At 44.5% G+C, this 18,527-nt stretch overlaps 1 protein-coding gene across 4 annotated transcripts in view; it reads left to right on the forward strand.

Annotated features, from left to right (window-relative positions):
- Positions 1-16,450, forward strand: part of ECD (ecdysoneless cell cycle regulator) — a 38,211-nt gene extending 21,761 nt beyond the window's left edge. For 3 of the 4 annotated variants that reach the window (XM_070752306.1, XM_070752304.1, XM_070752305.1), the window contains 7 exons: positions 248-373; positions 4,136-4,221; positions 12,281-12,387; positions 14,482-14,662; positions 15,212-15,279; positions 15,457-15,674; positions 15,992-16,450. In XM_070752306.1, the coding sequence (XP_070608407.1) occupies positions 248-373; positions 4,136-4,221; positions 12,281-12,387; positions 14,482-14,662; positions 15,212-15,279; positions 15,457-15,674; positions 15,992-16,216 (1,011 nt within the window). In that variant the 3' untranslated portion in view covers positions 16,217-16,450. The remainder of the gene's footprint in view (positions 1-247; positions 374-4,135; positions 4,222-12,280; positions 12,388-14,481; positions 14,663-15,211; positions 15,280-15,456; positions 15,675-15,991) is intronic. The other variant, XM_070752307.1, reaches the window with a different exon arrangement.
- The last annotated feature ends 2,077 nt before the right edge of the window (positions 16,451-18,527 follow it).

Below are 18,527 nucleotides of genomic sequence, written 5' to 3' on the forward strand. Positions count from 1 at the left end.
AAGAATAAAAAGAAAAAGAAAGTCATCACAGAAAATGATCGCAGTAAACTACTTCTTTATATACTCTGTATAATTGCTAAGCAAAGAAGGGGGTGTTCCCAGAGTGGCCAGGTGTTTGTACAATACAAAGCAAATGTCTTTACTTTGAAAATATATTGCAACAATCCTAACATTAAGATGCAAATATTATACAATTAGAGGTTTTTTTTGTTATATATTGTTATATATATTGTTATATTGTTCACAGGCTCATGGCTTTGAAATTTTATGCTCAAAGTATAGTTCAGCTTCTCCTGATTCCAAGAAACAAATACTGAATGTTCCATTATGGGATAGCTTTCTTAGGGCGCTCCAGAAAAATAATTATTTTAAGGTGAGATATCTATATCAATTGGAACAAAGCATACCTGCCTTAAATTATTCAGTGAAGAGGTCTGTTGTTGATATAATGTCGCCACACTTTAAACTAAATTTATACAGTGGTCCCTCGCCACTTCGGGGTTCACCTTTCGTGGATTGGTGCATCATGGGTTACTGCTGGGGCTTAATTTGGTGCGGAGCGGAGCCTCCAGGAGCCCCTCACGAGGATGATTCCCTGCATGCAGCTGCAGGGAACTGGGCAGGGCATCTCCTCAGCTCATCTTGGAAGACCCAGTAGCAGCGGCTGAAACCGAAGCCGCGGGGACTGAGCCCGGCCAGAGAGAATCGGAGCACAGGAGAGGAGTCGATTCTGCCTGGTCGGCTGTAAAACCAGGAAGCCGTGCAGTTCTGCATCAGGATAAGCTCAGAAGTGGGGTAGGTGGCTGGCTGGTCCCCAGAGAGACAGAGACGGAGGCAGAGAGACAAGAGGTAAAGGGAGGCGGGGGAAGTGAGGGACAATGTGTGAGATTCGTCCCTCACTTCCCCCCCCCCCTTTACCTCTTGTCTCTGCCTCCTCCTCTGTCTCGCTGGGGCCAGAGGGTATTGTGGAAGGGATATATGTGTGTGTGTGTGTCACAGGTTTTTGCTGGATTTTAAAATTAAGGGAGACTAGGATAGATCTATTTCCGCCTTATTTTGGCCTCATCAGCTAGCCATACCCTCACTGGGACTTGAACCTGCAATCTTTGCCTTGTAAGGCAGAGAATTAACCTCTAGGCTACAATCCCTTCAGCTCTGTATCAGGGAAGGATTACATGTTTTTGTGTCGAATCACCTTGGTACAGGTAGTCCCCAGGTTACGTTGTCCCCGACGTATGATGTTTCGTCGTTACAACGACCCAGGGACAGCTTCGAAGCCACCACTGCCGCCGCCGCCTCTATTCAGGCAAAGGGATCTCTGCGGTGGGCGGTGGCTTCAGAGACCCCGTGGAGATCCCCTCGCCGAACAGAGGCGGCGGTTTCTGTTGGTTCCTTGAAGCCGGTCCTTCTCGGTGCTGTGTTACTGCAGCCTCCAAGGCTGCAGCCGCCGTCGCTGCCTCCGTTTGGGTGAGGGGATCTCCGCGGTGGGCGGCCTTGGAGGCTACAGCAACACAGCGCCGAGAAGAATCGGCTTCAAGGGACCAACAGCTGGTCCTTCTCGGTGCTGCGTTGCTATAGACTCCGAGGCTGCCCACCACGGCGATCCCCTTGCACGAATGGAGGGGGTGGCGGCAGCCTCGGAGGTTGCAGCAACGCAGCGCCAAGAAGGACCGGCTGTTGGTTCTTTGAAGAAGCAGCCCCCGCCCCCGCCGTGTAAGTCGGAATATTCATGTAAATCGGAATATTCCGACTTATACCAAACGCGGCTTACGACGGGCCCTGGGAATGGATCCCCGTCATAAGTTGGGGACTACCTGTATATTGAAGGAATATCACAGCTCCTTTTTTGCCTCTCGGCCCAACCCAGGGCCATTTCCAAGGTTCAAAGTTCTGCTCAGATTAAAGAAATTGGAATTTGAGAAGGGTTGATTAAGCTTGAAGTATTGTTTTGTTTGCTCTTTTTTAACTTTAATAATTGTTTCTATTTAGATATATAAATTTAGGAATTGCTGATTTGTTTTAATAAGTGAGAAGTATTGATTATAATAAGATCTGTAAAGAAATAAGGATGTACTTTGGCATAATGGTTAATAAGTTAATGAGTTAAAATATAATTGCTGTTGTACTTTTTGAAGGAACATTGAGGGAATTTAATTAAAAGAGATTTATTATAATTTAAATAAAATTAGAAAAAAAACCGTTTGCAACTTTTTTGTTGATTGATATTAGTTACTAACAAAATACAATGATACCTTGTCTTACGAACTTAATTGGTTCCGGGACGAGGTTCGTAAGGTGAAAGGTTCGTAAGACGAAACAATGTTTCCCATAGGAATCAATGGAAAAGCGATTAATGCGTGCAAGCCCAAAACTCACCCCTTTTGCCAGTCAAAGCGCCCGTTTTTGCGCTGCTGGGATTCCCCTGAGGCTCCCCTGCATTGGAAACCCCACCTCCGGACTTCCGTGTTTTTGCGATGCTGTGATTTCACCGAGGCTCCCCTCGCTGGGAAACCCCACCTCCGGACTTCCGTTGCCAGTGAAGCGCCCGTTTTTGTCATTTCTTCCTCCATCCCTCCATTCATTTCATTCTTCCTTCCTTCCTTGTTCCCTCCATTACTCCTTCTTTCTTTCCTTTCTTTCTTCCTTCCTTGTTCCTTCCTTCCTCTCCACTTCTCTTTCCTCTCCCTTTTTTCTTTCTCTCCCCTTCTCTCTCATTTGTTTCTTTTTCCTCTCCCTCATTCTTTCCCTCCATTTTCTCATTTTTCTCTTTCTCTTTTTCTCTCTCTCACATTCCCTCCCCCTGTCACTTCCCCCCCCTTCCCCTCTGTCTCTCTGCCTCCATCTCTGTCTGAGCCAATAGGGAGGGACGGGGGTATGGTATTTCTCCCAAATTCCTAGCTTTCCAAAAAAGCGGTGCTGAGGGGGGGGGTCCTCCTTCCCGCGGTTTTCTTAACACCGCCCTGGGGGAGGAGGAGGTGGCGAAGTGGAGCAAGTCCCCAACTCCTTGCCGAGCCTTCTCTTTCTTTCTCTCTCTCTCTCTCTCCCCTCTTCACAGCTGCTTGCACACATGCAACTCCCCCCTTCGCCAAAACTCTTGGCGACGCCTGTTCAAAGGGCCATTGCCGCGGGTTCTTTGGGCGGGAGCCGCCGCCTCTGCCTCCACTCAGAGCCACCGTGGTCGAACTAAGCGAGAGCAAAAGGCATGGTAACCATGGCGGCTCCAAGTGGAGGCAGAGGCGGCGGCAATAATCTCTGCACTTTGTACGGCCACCTGGCTGTGCTGCCCGGGGGGATATGACAGTTCCTGCCCGAGGAACCCGCGGCGACAGCCACCGGCTTGGCAGACACAGGCGGCAGACACAGGCGGTGGAGGAAGGAAAAGGAGCTGCGGCCGTGCCCACCCCCACCCGCTGCGATTGTGGCCTTCTCACCCTCCCAGAAAACCTTTGCCGGCCTCTGCACATTCCTTGTCGCCCCCCAACTCCCATGCCTGGCTCCTCTACGCAGCCTTGGAAAAGGATGTGCAGAGGGGTTGTTTTTGCGCACCTTAGAGGGGACACTGAACATGACCCAACAAAATAGTAATGATTAGGGCTATGCAAAACCACAGTCATTTGATTTGACAAAGCTCATTGGTTTTCTTCTTGCAGACATTTCATTATCAAATTGTGCAATATCATTAACACTGATAAATTTCTCTAGTTTGGTAATGAAATGTCTACAAACTATCACAGGGAACATCAAAGATCCCACAGTTTAACTCTGATACATCTGATTTAATTGCAAACAGAAAAATATTAAGCTTCCTAAGACCTTTTAAAAGCAAGACAACTTTTGTTCTGTTGCAGAATGTTTCACCATCTTGATATAATATATTCTCATTATGATTGAAAAAAGAGTAAACACAGTTGATTGATAATAGATAGCTTCAGCCTAACACTAACCATGAGTGACAGAAAGGTTTTCGTGTTATCATTCATATTCTTTGAAAAATGGCTAAGACAATCTAAATTCTGCTAGGGTATGTAAACTTATGAGCACAACTGTAAGTTAACAGATTTTTTGTAGATTCCTTTGTGGGTCTCTGACTTAAGAAGCCTACATTGAATATTGGTTGTTGTTTTTTCCCCCAAAGGGTGAAATAGAAGGCTCTGCTCAGTATCTTCATCAGTTGCAAGTGGCAGAAAACTATTTTCTGCAGACTATAGCCAGCTCAGAAAGGTGAGATAAAGTCAGTTGTGTTTATTGGTTTGTATTGCTTATCTCTTTGCATGATTAAATGTGGAAATATAAGAATGTATTACTTATGCTGGCTTAATACATTACATATGAAATATCTATATTGTAAACCCTACTTAAGTTATCTGATCAATGTTTCTCCCCTAAAGGAAGATGTGTTGTCTTTTACAAATCAATGTAAATATACAGTGATCCCCCGCTCGTTGCGAGGGTTCCGTTCCAGGACCCCCCGCAACGAGCGGGTTTTCGCGAAGTAGCGCTGCGGAAGTAAAAACACCATCTGCGCATGTGCAGATGGTGTTTTTAACTTCCGCAGCGCTAGCGAGGAGCCGAAGATTGGGGGCGGCGCGGCTGTTTTAAAACGTCGCCGCCGACATGGGGGGCTCGCTAGCACCCCCCCGAACCCCCAACCCGGGTTTGGAGGGGTGCTAGCAAGCCCCCCATGTCGGCGGGGATGTTTTAAAACACCCGCGCGGCTTTCCAATGAGTCCCGAAGACAAACGCGGAAGTTTGACGTTTGTCTTCGGGACTCATTGGAAAGCTCCGATCGTTTTAAAACAGTTGCGCCGTTCTCCGCTGACTCCTGGCGAACTTCCCCGCTTTAGGAGTCAGCGGAGAACGGCACGCCTGCTTGGCTTCCCTCGCCAGCGCAGCCAACGTGCGCTACGATCTTCCGGGCGAGCCAGGCTCAGTGACGGAAGGCAGCCGCTTGGCCCGGGATGCTGGGCCGAGAGGAGCCGGGCTTGATCCGCTGAGCCTGGCTGAGCCTGGCTGGCCCGGAAGATCGTAGCGCGCGTTGGCTGCAGCGGCGGCGACATTGCTGCCGGCTTGGCTTCCCTCGCCGCTGCAGCCAACGCGCGCTACGATCTTCCGGGCCAGCCAGGCTCAGTGACGGAAGGCAGCTGCTTGGCCCGGGATGCTGGGCCGAAAGGAGCCGGGCTTGAAGATCGCAGCGCGCGTTGGCTGCGGTGGCAAGGGCTTGCGATGGAGGGTGGAGGAAGCGGCCATGGGAGGGCGAGCTGCCTCAGGGAGGAGGATCGGGCGGGACCAGGTGGGGGCTGGAATGTCTACCTCTGTCGGCTGCTCCGGGCCAGGGCGAAGGGCGGGCGAGCGGCGAAGGGCGGGCGAGCGGGTGCTGGGGAGGGCTTCTCGCCCTCCCGGCAGCAAGAGGAGCGAACGGCGTGGGCGGGCGAAGGGCGGGCGAGCGGCAGCGAGGAGTTTGCGTGGGCGGTGGGGAAACTCCTCGCTGATGCCAGCAAGAGGGGGAAGACCCAGGGAAGCCGCCCAGCAGCTGATCTGCCGGGCGCCATCTACGCATGCGTGCCCATAGAAAAAAAGGGCACGCATGCGTAGATGGTGTTTTGACTTCCGGGTTGAAAAATCGCAAATTACCCTGTTCGCAATGGTCGGGGACGCAATAACCGGGGATCACTGTAGTAAGAAACCCCCCGCAGAACATTTTTGGAACCATCTGAGAGAAAGCCATATAAAACTCAATTCAGTTTATTCATTTCAAATATAATACTATACAGGTATTTGAAAAACTGTAGAATTAAAATGATTAAAGTGCTAATGTATTAATTAAAGGCAAGTTATAATTTATTATAGTTATCTGTTATGATTTATAAATTCTGAAAATATTAGAAATGTGGTTCAGAAAGAATATTTTCATAGGTAACGCTCAATTGGGACAATGTCTAATCCCAGTCAAAAATAAACACAGAATACAGAATAACAGAGTTGGAAGGACCTTGTAGGTTATCTATTCGAACCCCCTGCTCAAACAGGAGACCCTGTACCATTTCTGACAGATGGCTGTCCAGTTTCTTATTGAAAGCCTTCAGTGATGAAGCTCCCACAACTTCTGAAGAGGCATTGGGCCAGTAAATGCTCAACTGCAGCCTCCCTGACCCCACCCCGAAACAAGGGTTTGCAAGAAAAGAAAAAATCCTAAGATATTCTTATAGTGGTTTTCAATAACTAATTATAATGTTATAACCCAAATTACAGCATTAGAAATTATAACAAAATTTATAACAAATTATGATCTTTGTCTTGAAAATGATGTTAAAATAATATGGAATTCCAGATAATATGCAATCGCAACCAAATATATAACCATTTGCTTTATGAAAAGCTTGTTTATAGGTAGTCCTTGTCTTATAACCACAATGGAGCCCAGAATTTTCGTCTTGTCATTGCGATCAATAGGTTGAGGTACCATATGACTGGATTCAATTTTACAACCATTTTTACAATAACCATAAAGCAAACCACTGCACTTGTTAAGCAAATCAGACAGTTATTAAATAAAGCACGTACAGTGGTACCTCGAGATACGAGTTTAATTCGTTCCGGACCTGGGCTCTTAAGTCGAGCAGCTCTTATCTCGAACGACTTTTCCCCATAGGAATTAATGTAAATAATTTTAATTGGTTCCAGCCCTCAAAAAACTCACAAAGTTAGTCTAAATTATGCAGAAAGACATGTTTTTAATGAAGAAATGTACATGTACATATAAATGAATAATGAAGTTTCTTTCACTTAACTTGTAAACTTTCTTAAACTTTTAAATTTACATATGTTCAACTTCTCTGCCACCCAATCCTGTAGGACAGAGGTCCCCAACCCTTTTTGCACCAGGGACCGGCTTTAAGCGATCAAGAGAGGAATGGGTGAATGAATGGACGGAGGGTGGGAAGGAAGGAAGGAAAGAGGGAAGGGACAGGAACAGAGGAAGGAAGCAAGGAAACTTATGAAAGGGGAGAGTAAGAGAGGAATGAGTGAAGGGAGGGAGGGAGGGAAGAAGGTGGGAAGGAGAAAGAAAAGAAGAAATAGAGGAAGGGAAGGTAAAAGAGAGAAAGAAAAAGAGCAAGAAAGAAAGAAAGAAAGAAAGAAAGAAAGGGGGAAGGGACAGGAACAGAGGAAGGAAGCAAGGAAACTTATGAAAGGGGAGAGTAAGAGAGGAATGAGTGAAGGGAGGGAGGGAGGGAAGAAGGTGGGAAGGAGAAAGAAAAGAAGAAATAGAGGAAGGGAAGGTAAAAGAGAGAAAGAAAAAGAGCAAGAAAGAAAGCTGCAAGCACCCCCCCGAGCCCCCCAGGCCGGCTGCAACCTTTTAAAACATGCGCGCCGCTTCGCAGCTGTTTCCTGAAGCCGAACGCGGAAGTTAGCGTTTGGCTTCAGGAGACAGCTCCTTGGCGCTTGTATCTCGAATTTGGGCTTGTAAGTAGAACAAAAATATCTCTCCCCTCCCAGCTCTTATCTCGAGTTGCTCTTAAGTAGAGCAGCTCTTATGTCGGGGTTCCACTGTATATGCAAATCCAGTACATCCATTAGCCATTTTCTACTGGAAAGTATAATTGCTTATAAATAGTGTTGGCGAACCAAACTTGCATAGTTCGGGTCCATGCCAAACTTTGCGGGGTTCGACATACCGAACCTGAACCCAGACTTTTCCAGAAGTCCGTGATCAGGTTCGGCGTTCGCTCGAACACCGCGGTGGGCAGGAAGTGGAGGCGGGGAGGGCTCTGAGGCTCAAGCCGCCGACTCGGCTTGTGGGGGCAGGACTTGTGGGGGGCGGACTCCGGAACCTGAACTCCCCCCCAGCGCTTTGCCTCACGCCAGGCCAGAGGGGTGGGGAGGCAGGTTCTGCCAGCCAGCTATTCAGGATCCCGGCTGGCAGCTTCAAGCGGGCAGTGGGCAGGAGGGGAGGGCTCTAACTCAGGAAGAGTTTAAAAAGTGCCTTTTCTTATTGACAGCATCTTATTATTTATTGCTCCACCATCGCTAATCAACAAAAGTATTGTTAGCCTCTGGGAGGCTGATTTCCCCCTCAAGTCTGAATGCCAAACGTGGGGATTTGTTACGGTTAGACTTTCTTCGTGTCTAAACTGAAGCCTTTGCTTGCAGACCAGGGATGCTTGCAGGGGTCTTCCGGTCGCCATGGCTTGTTTGCTACAGTCTCGGCCATCCTAATTTTGGGACGCCCAAGAATTTGGTTCAAGATCAGCGAGAGGGAAAGACTTCAGGGCTCAAATGGTCAAGTGTTTAGAATTCTTTGAAATATTAATTTTAGCCTTTGGAGAGAAATCGCTCTTCGAGCTTGCATTTATTGATCAAACAAAACAGTAATCGTGCAATACACAGCTTCAGTTTCAAAGTAGCCGTTCGGATGGAACTATCTGTTCTTTTGTAGATTGAGATGGTGAAAGGATTGCAGTTTAACAGGATGGCACTTGCTATTTTCCTAAACCCATACACGGGAAAGGTCGACAATCACCATGGCTCCCAGCTATCGCTCGGTCTGTGGATGAGGAAAGTTGTTTGTTCGATCATTCTGGGTCCGCTAATTTAAAGAAAACACGACTACCAGGAAACCTGTGAAACCTAGAAGCCGAAAGTGTTTATTAGCGTATCAGTTGTGGAGGATTCTGGGTCTCCTCAGATATTCGGGGCAATCCTGAGAGAGGACTACCACAAAGATATGCTGAATAGTACTGGTGCGTGTATATTGGGCGGAGTGGGGGCGAGGGGTGATGCGAACGAGAGAGAGAGGAGAAGAGGATTGATGCTACACCATTTTCCTGTTCTTTGAGCCATAAAATACAGTCCCTAGAAAAATGCTGATAGCATTCTTTCGATTCCATACCCTGCCAGTCCCATCCTTAGTATTTAGGGTCCGTCAAAGGCAGAAAACAACCTCCCACTCTCTCCTCCCTCCCATGTCTCTTTCTGACTCAGAGCCCTCCCCGCCTCCCCCTCCCACCCACTTGAAGCTGCCGGCCGGGATCCTGAAGCACTGGGGGGGAGGTGTCAGGCTCCATCAAGCAGGCGATGGCCGGGAGCCGCCAAAACGAGAACCAGAGGCAGGGATTTTCGGCGGCTCCCGGCCATCGCCTGCTTGATGGAACCTGACACCTCCCCTCCAGCGCTTTGCCTCCTGCTGGGCAAGAGGGCTCAGGAGGCAGAGAGAGAGCTGTCAAGCGGTAAGAGAGAGCGCCGAGGACAGGAAAAAAAAACTCTACAGGGGAACCCGATTTGTAACTTCTGGAATAGAAAGCTGACGCGGAGGAGAAATAATCCGAGAGACCTTGAGACGAGCTACAGAGGAGCAGAGGAGACTGGGGGAGAGCCGGAATAGATACGCAAGCACAGACTATCACGCGGTAAAGGACCTTGCACTTTCTCTGTTTCCGATAGCGAAAGTGGTAAGTGAGGAGTGAAATGAAAGAAAAGACATTGTATCTAATGAACTTGATACACAATTAATCCTCAAAACAAAACTACACCTTGGAACATTTAAAACCCTGGAAGAGCCTTGGATTAGATAACTTTTAACTGCCCAAGTGACAAACAACAAGCAACAAGGGGAGAGAAGACCGTACTTTACACGTTTGCCGTACTTTACCGTACTTTACACGTTTGCATATAACCTTCCTGTTTCTTTTATTTTCTTAATTACTCTCTTAATTACTCTATATAAGGATATATATAATATAGACATATAATATAGATAGTAAGATTTTGAACTAGAATTGAATGTTATTTAAAGTACAGTGAACCCTCGATCATCGCGAGGGTTCCGTTCCAGGACCCCAAGCGATGATCGATTTTTCGCGAAGTAGCGGTGCGGAAGTAAAAACACCATCTGCGCATGTGCAGATGGTGTTTTTACTTCCACCGCCGCAGCGCGTTGCTGGGGAACGCGCGCGCGTTGCTGGGGACGCTCCCCAGCTGGGGAGCGGATCTGGGGTTTCCCCAAGCGCGCGCGAGTTGCTGGGGCCGCTTCCCAGCTGGGGAGCGGATCTGGGGTTTCCCCAAGCGCGCGCGCGTTGCTGGGGCCGCTTCCCAGCTGGGGAGCGGATCTGGGGTTTCCCCAAGCGCGCGCGCGTTGCTGGGGCCGCTTCCCAGCTGGGGAGCGGAGCCGGGGTTTCCCCAAGCGCGCGCGCGTTACTGGGGCTGCTCCCCAGCTGGGGAGCGGATCTGGGGTTTCCCCAAGCGCGCGCGCATTGCCGGCTCTGCTTCCCAGCTGGGAAGCGAAGCTAGGCTGCCCCAAGCTCGCGCGCGCCGCCCCGCCCGCCCACGCTGTTGCCGGCTCCGCTTCCCAGCTGGGAAGCGGAGCTAGGCTGCCCCAAGCTCGCGCGCGCCACCCACCTGCCCACGCTGTTGCCGGCTCCGCTTCCCAGCTGGGAAGCGGAGCTAGGCTGCCCCAAGCTCGCGCGCGCCGCCCGCCCACCCACGCTGTTGCCGGCTCCGCTTCCCAGCTGGGAAGCGGAGCTAGGCTGCCCCAAGCTCGCGCGCGCCGCCCACCCATCCACGCTGTTGCCGGCTCCGCTTCCCAGCTGGGAAGCGGAGCTAGGCTGTCCCAAGCTCGCGCTCCAGCCCACCGCCGCTGGGGTCTTACCGGGGCAAGAGGGGGAAGACCCAGGGAAGCCTCTGCCCGGCGGGGAAACTCCACCATCTACGCATGCGTGGAAGGGCACGCATGCGCAGATGGTGGAGTTTACTTCCGGGTTCAAAACTAGCGAAATAGCCCTTTCGCGATCCTTGAGGACGCGAAACTCGAGGGTTCACTGTACTTCTTTAATATTCTTTCTCTGTTGTCTCCCTTTTTACTAGATAGATAGATAGATAGATAGATAGATAGATAGATAGATAGATAGATAGATAGATAGGAACTGGAAATTGAAAGTATAGTAACTGTCTAATATTTTTAAGTATATCTCAATTGTTTCCTTTAGTACTTTACATTAAAATAAGATAGATAAATATAGAACATAGATAAGAACTAGAATTGAATTGTTCAAGAAAATTTTTACAGTACCTATTGTATTTAAACTAATATTTACAGTAAGCATTTTCCAACTCTTTACATTAGAATAAGATAGATAAACTCATAGAATATAGATAAGAATTAGAATCGAACTGTTCAAAAATAATCTATAGTACTTATTGTATTTAAAGTATTTACAGTATTTATATTGCTTTTTGTAAAGGAATTAAGATTAATCAATTTAATATTTATCAAATATCTAATTAATTCATATAGATAAAATCAGAAACTTGACTTTAAAAAGTTAACTGGTGAATGAAATATAATAAGAATTATTAATCTGTATAAATATTTTATATGGTTATTTGGAATAGAATATACGCCATCTTAGAAAAGCAAAACCAGATCATAAAAGAGATGGCCAACTACCAACCTAGAGGTGGAAAAAAACCTACACCCATGACAACAACAACAAATACAGCTTCCCCTGCCTCTCAAAGGCAAATCGATGAGATGTTAAATGTAGAGAAAGAAAAAGAAAGCACACTGTTGATGCAAAATATGAATAAAACCTTAACAGTAATGCAGGAGACCATGTTGAAACTGCAGGAACTGATCACAAATAACCACGTAGAACTAAAAACTGACATACAGAGATTAGAAAATACACTGGAATCTGCTCAAGCAGAAACACAAAAAAATGAAGAAAAAATAACAATAGTAGAAAAAAAGACCGAACAAAATGAAAAAAACCTGGAACAGGTTGACCAAAAACTCATAGATTCACATAGAGAGCTCGAAAATTCTTTGGTTCAATTGGAATTAGAAAGATCATCATATTTCTTAAGATTCCGAAATGTAGTAGAAGCAGAAAACGAAAATCTGGGGGAGATTATGACAACAATAATTTCAGGGAGTTGTAAACGAATTGGACGAAATATACCGAATCAACACGAATTACGCAAGAAGACACCGGTTACCGAGGGAAATACACCTAAGATTTGCTAGAAAGATTATAAGAGATAGGGTATACGCAGCTTCCAGAGAAGGGAAAATGACATATAAAGGTAGAGAATTTAATATTCTGAAACAAATTCCATAAGTAGCTTTATTAAAGTCCATCATTAAGTGAGGACTACCTGTAGGGCACGAAGAACAATTATTTCTACTAGTGCATTTAAGATTGGATCATTTGGGGAAAAGTAATTCTAAACATTTCCAGTTCAGTCCATTTAATTCTGTATTTTGGTGTTGTATTTCGTTTAATAGCTCAATTGCTATTAGCCCAGGAGAAGAAATTCTGATGATATTAAAAAAAAAATCCTCTAATTTGGAGGATTTGAACAAGAGTTCAGATGTTCTACCTCCAGAGGATGGTAAGTAATGGAAGAGTTTTAAATATAATTATCAGAGTTATAGAAACATGTAGATGTTTTTATTTCATTCATTGATTTTTTCTTGCTCTTTTGACCATCGTAAAAGAATGGAAATGACATTTCATTAAGTACTTTAAGGCAGTGTCTCCAATTCGCAGCCCAGTATTGGGTTGCAGCCCACTAGGAACCAAGTTGTACAAACAGCAAGCAAGCACATGAAGCTCCATTTGTGCAAGCAAAACCATCTCTTCTCCCCTTAGCCTGCCGCTGCCAGTCCACAGACCCAAAAAGGTTGAGAACCACTACCTTAAGCGTATTAAATACCTTTCTTCTTAGGATGCTATAGAATAAAGTTTGAAGTGGTACATTAATCAAATGTATGGGATAGTGATTTTTTAAAGTATCTACGATAATTACAATCACCGAGCCATTCAATATTGTCATTGAGAGTTCATTGCCAAGTGCCCAGGTCATGACTGAATGGTTGTATGGATGCTGTGACAACTAAAATTATGAGGACCTATTATAAAGCACGCTTAATTTGGCACCGTTGTACCTTTGAATAGCTCCTGAACGTCTGGACATTAAGTGAGGATTCCCTGTAAGATTATTCCCAGATAAGTACAGTTGTACCTCTACTTAAGAACTTAATTCGTTCCATGACCAGGTTCTTAAGTAGAAAAGTTTATAAGTAGAAGCAATTTTTCCCATAGGAATCAATGTAAAAGCAAATAATGCGTGCAAACCCATTAGGAAAGAAATAAAAGCTCAGAATTTGGGTGGAAGGAGGAGGAGGAAGAAGAGGAGGAGGACAATTGCTGCCAAAGGAAGAAGGTGAGGTGAGGGGAATAAAAAAAATCCAAAACTTTAAGGCTTAAAAAAAAAGGGACTGAGGTGGTGAGGAGGAGCATGCACCTCCCATACATCCGGCGTGAGGCTGCCTCCCATACACTGTACCAAAGAGAAACCCAGGCAGGCTCCTTTGACCGAAAGGTGGCTGCTGCTGCTACCTGCTTCCTCTTCCTTCCCATGCTGAAGGGTTCCCCTCCCCTCTCGCTCGCTTTGTAGCCGGCACCTTTTCTTCACTGTAGTGACCCCTTGGTTTGGCTGAAGCCAAGTTGATCCAGTCAGGGCGAAGCGCCCCCCCCCCCTCTTGCCTTTCCGCGCCCAGACGCTCCGGGAGGCAACCTCCCGCCGGGTGTATGGGAAGCAGCACGATGGAGTCACCACAATGAAATGGTTTATTCCTTCTCCAAGCGCCCAGAGAAAGGAAAACCCTCAGTTCACTCTGGGCTGTCCAGAGCAAAGGGAGCATTTCTTTTCTCTGGGTGCTGGCAGAGGTTTATTCCCTCTCCAAACGCCCAGAGAAAGGAAAACCCTCCATCCGCTCTGGACTGCCAAAGCCTCCTTAAGCGCTACTGAAAGGCTCCTCTGGCAGTCCAGAAAATCCCCAAATGGTCAGGATTAAAGGAGGAATGGCAGGAAACTAGTCGGGCCTTTGTGCCGCTCTCAAATTTCCTGGGAATTTTTTCCGGGCTCGGGTTCTTAAGTAGAAAATGGTTCTTGAGAAGAGGCAAAAAAATCTTGAACACCCAGTTCTTATCTAGAAAAAGTTCTTAAGTAGAGGCATTCTTAGGTAGAGGTACCACTGTATATGTGACATTACAGACTAAAATGTACAACCTGAATATAAAGTACTCCATCTAATGTATTATTTATTTATTTTTTATCAAAATAATTTGGCATTCTTAAAAAAAATTGATACAGGAAAGAAAATGAAACATGCACCCATTCCTTATTTAACTGCCATTCATTGCAACAATTAAGTCAACATTCTGGGGAGTATTCTGATGATTCCAAATTTGGCATATAGCAACATGGCTTCATTCAGACTTAGTCAGCTGCATTAAATTTTCTGCAAAAAAACCCCTAAAAGCTTTTTTGGGCATTTCATCTTTTCCTAATATATATGCAGCTGTTTTCAACTTTCACATGTTTTCTTTTTTAGTTATCTGTATTATTATGTGTTTATTATCTGTAATTCAGCTGTATAAATTTATAAATAAATAAATTATCCTCATGCTACTCTTTTAGATGACAGTTGGCTAGAGATTTCTCCATATGCTCTGGATCAGATTCTTAAGGAGACATCTGGCACAAATAAATCTGCATCTGCCTCAGAGGAAAAGCAGAACTATGACTTGACTGAGGTTGCTGAAAGCATGAAGGCTTTTATATCCAAAGTCTCAACATATGAAGGAGCAGAAATCCCACGGTAGGTTGGAGCATGCTTCCATAGAATGTAATGTTCTATATAACAGTGTTGGGTGAATCTGATTGAGGCATATTGTAGAACAGCAAAGAAAACTGCATGTTTAGTTTAATTAAATAGTAATTAATGTATCTATTCTTAATACAAGTTTACTCAATCCCATTACAACAATCCATTGTGATCATTAATGCTTATTTTTAATTGTGGCTTAAATTTAAATATAATATTTAAACATATTTATCTGATCAATATTTATTTATTTTTCAAAATTATCATCTGCGTCAGAAAAAATGCTACAGTTCCATGCTGATTATTTTGTTAGGGACCTATCTAGACATTCAAAAGAGGAAAGAGGGAATTTTCACCAAATTCCAATGCATTCTGACTACCCTGTCTGCTTCAGAAAGGAGAGATGAAGGGGTGAAAAAGACATTCTGTCTGGAGAAATTACTGCTGATTCTAAGAAATCATTTCCAAATGTCTTCTCTATTGTATCATTACCTCGAAAACCATCACCAGCATAAAATAGAATTATGAATTCTTAACTTTCAGGTCTTCTGCTGAGGGCTCTGTCAACTTTGATGTTGACTCATTCACAGAGGCTTTGGATAAAATCCTAGGTGAGTAACTTGGATCAGGCAAGGGGATTAGCAGAATCAAATGGTTTGAGATTAAAATATTCCTTTTATCTCTGTCCTGGAATCACATATAGGGGACTGGTTTTGGATATTTCCTTTTCTGTCTGAGTATCACTTGCTTTTGGTCTTATTCTGACACTATTTCTGTGTTGCTTCTAGGGCCAAATTCAGAAGAGCTGGATTCTGATGACTTAGAAGAGGAAGAAGAATTTGAATTCTTCGACAGCAACAAAGACAGTGATTTAAAAGCTGATTCTCAAGGAGATGCAGCTTCTTGGAATGAAAACACCAAAAATCTTCAAAAATACATGAATGAAATGGATCATGAATTATCATCCACCACTATTGGCAAAAGCTTTACAAATCAGAAGAAAGGGGTACGTTTAAACTTATCTTTCTGGTGACTTAAGAAGAAGGAATGGCTGTTGGGGTTATTTTGGGGGAGCAATATGCTGGCTCTGTTAAAAAGTGCTATTGCTAACATGTTGTAAGCCGCCCTGAATCTCCTTAGAGATTCAGCATAAAAAAATATATAAATATATAAATAAATCCCCCCCCCCCGTAAGTCAGCTATAATATGGAATCACATAGCATTTGAATTTTGTTTTATTTATTTATTTTTAATTCTAAATGACAGCAGAGTCCAGTGTTAATAAAAATGCCCTGTTTTCTTATATGGTTTTGTTTAATATAGGAGAGATCTGGTAAAGAATTTCCACATGAAGACCCTAACACAGATTTGGAAAGCAATCAGAATAAAGAAGATTCTGATATAGCATCTGTGGACATTGATGTGAACCTTGTAACTAACTTGTTGGAATCCTATCATGCTCAAGTTGGATTAGCAGGACCTGCTTCTAACATTCTGCAGAGCATGGGAGTGCATTTGCCAGATAATACTGACCAAAAACCTCACTAGCAATCAATGGATGGAATACATTGGTTTCCTCAAAAGTTGTTTAAAACACCCTTCTCCAAAGATGCTTTTACGGGCAGACTTTGAATCATTTAGAATATTCTTCTCAAATATTTAACTATCTTGTGGAATATGTTTTTTGAAATAATAATTGTAACGCGCCAAGAAAATTGACTCTTGCAAATATTTTTAAAATCCATTTTATATCCATTAAAATTCTTGGAATTTTCTTGCAAACATCTTGAACTTTTTTAAAAAATACAATCAGGAAACTTTATCTACAATATCTAATAAATGTTAAATAGTTTTTAGCAATCTGAATACATTGAAGTAATATATAGGGCGAGATACATATTGTGAGATACATATATTAAGATGAAGCAATATAGCAAAACAAGTATAAACATAAACAGTTCAACATACAGAGAAACAAATGTATGTTTTAAATGCCTGAAACACAATGTTCAGCGTTCAAGAAAGGAAAGGAATTAAATATTGTACAGATGCCTCCAAATTAGCAGTATGCCAAACAGCACCATCAGGAGGAGACTGCCTTGTAGCTCTTAGTGATAAAGTAATTTGATTAATACTGATTTTACAGGTATGAGCAGGCAGGGTTATTGTTTATATAATAAAAAGGCAATCAAAATTGAACAAAGATTTTTGTTTTGTTTCAATATTTAAATACAGGTGAGTGACACAGTGATAGGACATTGTGGCCATTGCTGACTGCAAAAAAAAAAGGTGTGCTCTTTAATAAGCATCTTTGCTTCTCAGCTAAGCTGAAACTGAATTTGCATGCCAGCATTTATACTATAGCAGGGTTGAAATAGTCCCGGTTCGCTTGTGCCTATTGGTCTTCGGAGAGCCGGTCACAAAGGGAGTGTGAGGCTCCATCCACCCGCTGCCATTTGGCTTCTTTTACTCTGTGGACATGCACAGAACACTTTGCGCATGTGCAGAGGGTAAAAATCCAAATGGCGGCATCCGGGCGGGTGGGCAGAACCTCGCGCTCCCTTCGCAACTGGCTCTCCGACGACTGATAGGCAGAAGTGAACTGGGAGCATTTCACCCCTGGGCTACAGCTTGCATAAAGTTCAAGGCCATTATTGAAGTTTCCAAACTAGATATTGGTAAATTCTGCCATGGATCCAATTATTGTACAAGTATTTTATTTTCATATTTTACAAGGATTTTGTGATCTCTCTGTTGTGACTGGTCCATCTCCGACTCAACTGGTCACGGATTTCGAGGACCAGGAGATGGATACATATTGGTATCCTAGGTCAATATTCTTTTCACCTGAGTTAGAATGAGAGTGATGAGGAGTTAGAGACTGAAGGTCAATCCGGGAATGTAGCACCCCCAGTTAGGGTATAAAGTGAGTCAGAGAAAGAAGATGAAATAGACAAGTAGCCTTTGTTAGACACCGGGGTGAGAAGGACTATGACCAGGCATGAGTATCTGAGGTTCTTTGTGTTAATAGCTCTATAGGACACTTGGCCTCACCTTGTCAGTATATAAGGGACAGTCTGGGGGGAAGTGGGTGTAGTGAACATTTGTAAAATCATGGTGGTTTGTGAACCGAAACTGAGAGAACTTTCTGTTTCCAGACCATTTTCGCCCATGCAAGCTTCATGGTCTGCAAAGCTTCATTGAATTGTAAGTGTGGTCAAACTGCCAGAAATTACTTCAAAGACTAAATCTTAATGACTCTTTAGCCCTCAGCCTGGACTGTCTTATCTACGGCTAATTCAGCCAAGCATGCTGCCAGCATGAAATATTTTAGAGTTAACCAGTTTTTTGCCTAAACATGTTTTAATCAATATACTTTTGCTGTAATCAACTTTTGGAGCATGTGTGGGTTCTTATTCTGATCACCAGACAGAACACTCTCCAGATAGCAATAGCACTTATATACTGCTTCATAGTGCCTTTACAACCCTCTCTAAGCAGTTTACGGAGTCAGCATATTGCCCCCAACAATCTGGGTCCTCATGACAAAATTCAGGTAGAATCCAAATGCCGATTACCCCAATTACGAAGCCTTAGAGCTTGTACTATTTGCTTTCCCAGACAGCGTTTCTTGAGAGACCTTCCAGCACCAGGGTGTTGTGCGCAAGTGCGAAGTTCAAGCCCAACAGCTTTCAGTCTATTTTCCACCCAAATTACAATTGTAATGGCAGAGCCTGGCTCTTCAGTGCTCCCGGCGCAAGCCACAGGCAAAAAGCGGCAAAAACTGCATCCATCAAGATGATTGCGCTGCTCCTGCTCCCAAGGCTCAGGTCTCGTTCAACCTCTTGGGTGGTTGAGC

This window comes from Erythrolamprus reginae, chromosome 5 (assembly GCF_031021105.1).
Source record: "Erythrolamprus reginae isolate rEryReg1 chromosome 5, rEryReg1.hap1, whole genome shotgun sequence".
Classification (NCBI taxonomy): Eukaryota; Metazoa; Chordata; class Lepidosauria; order Squamata; family Dipsadidae; genus Erythrolamprus; species Erythrolamprus reginae.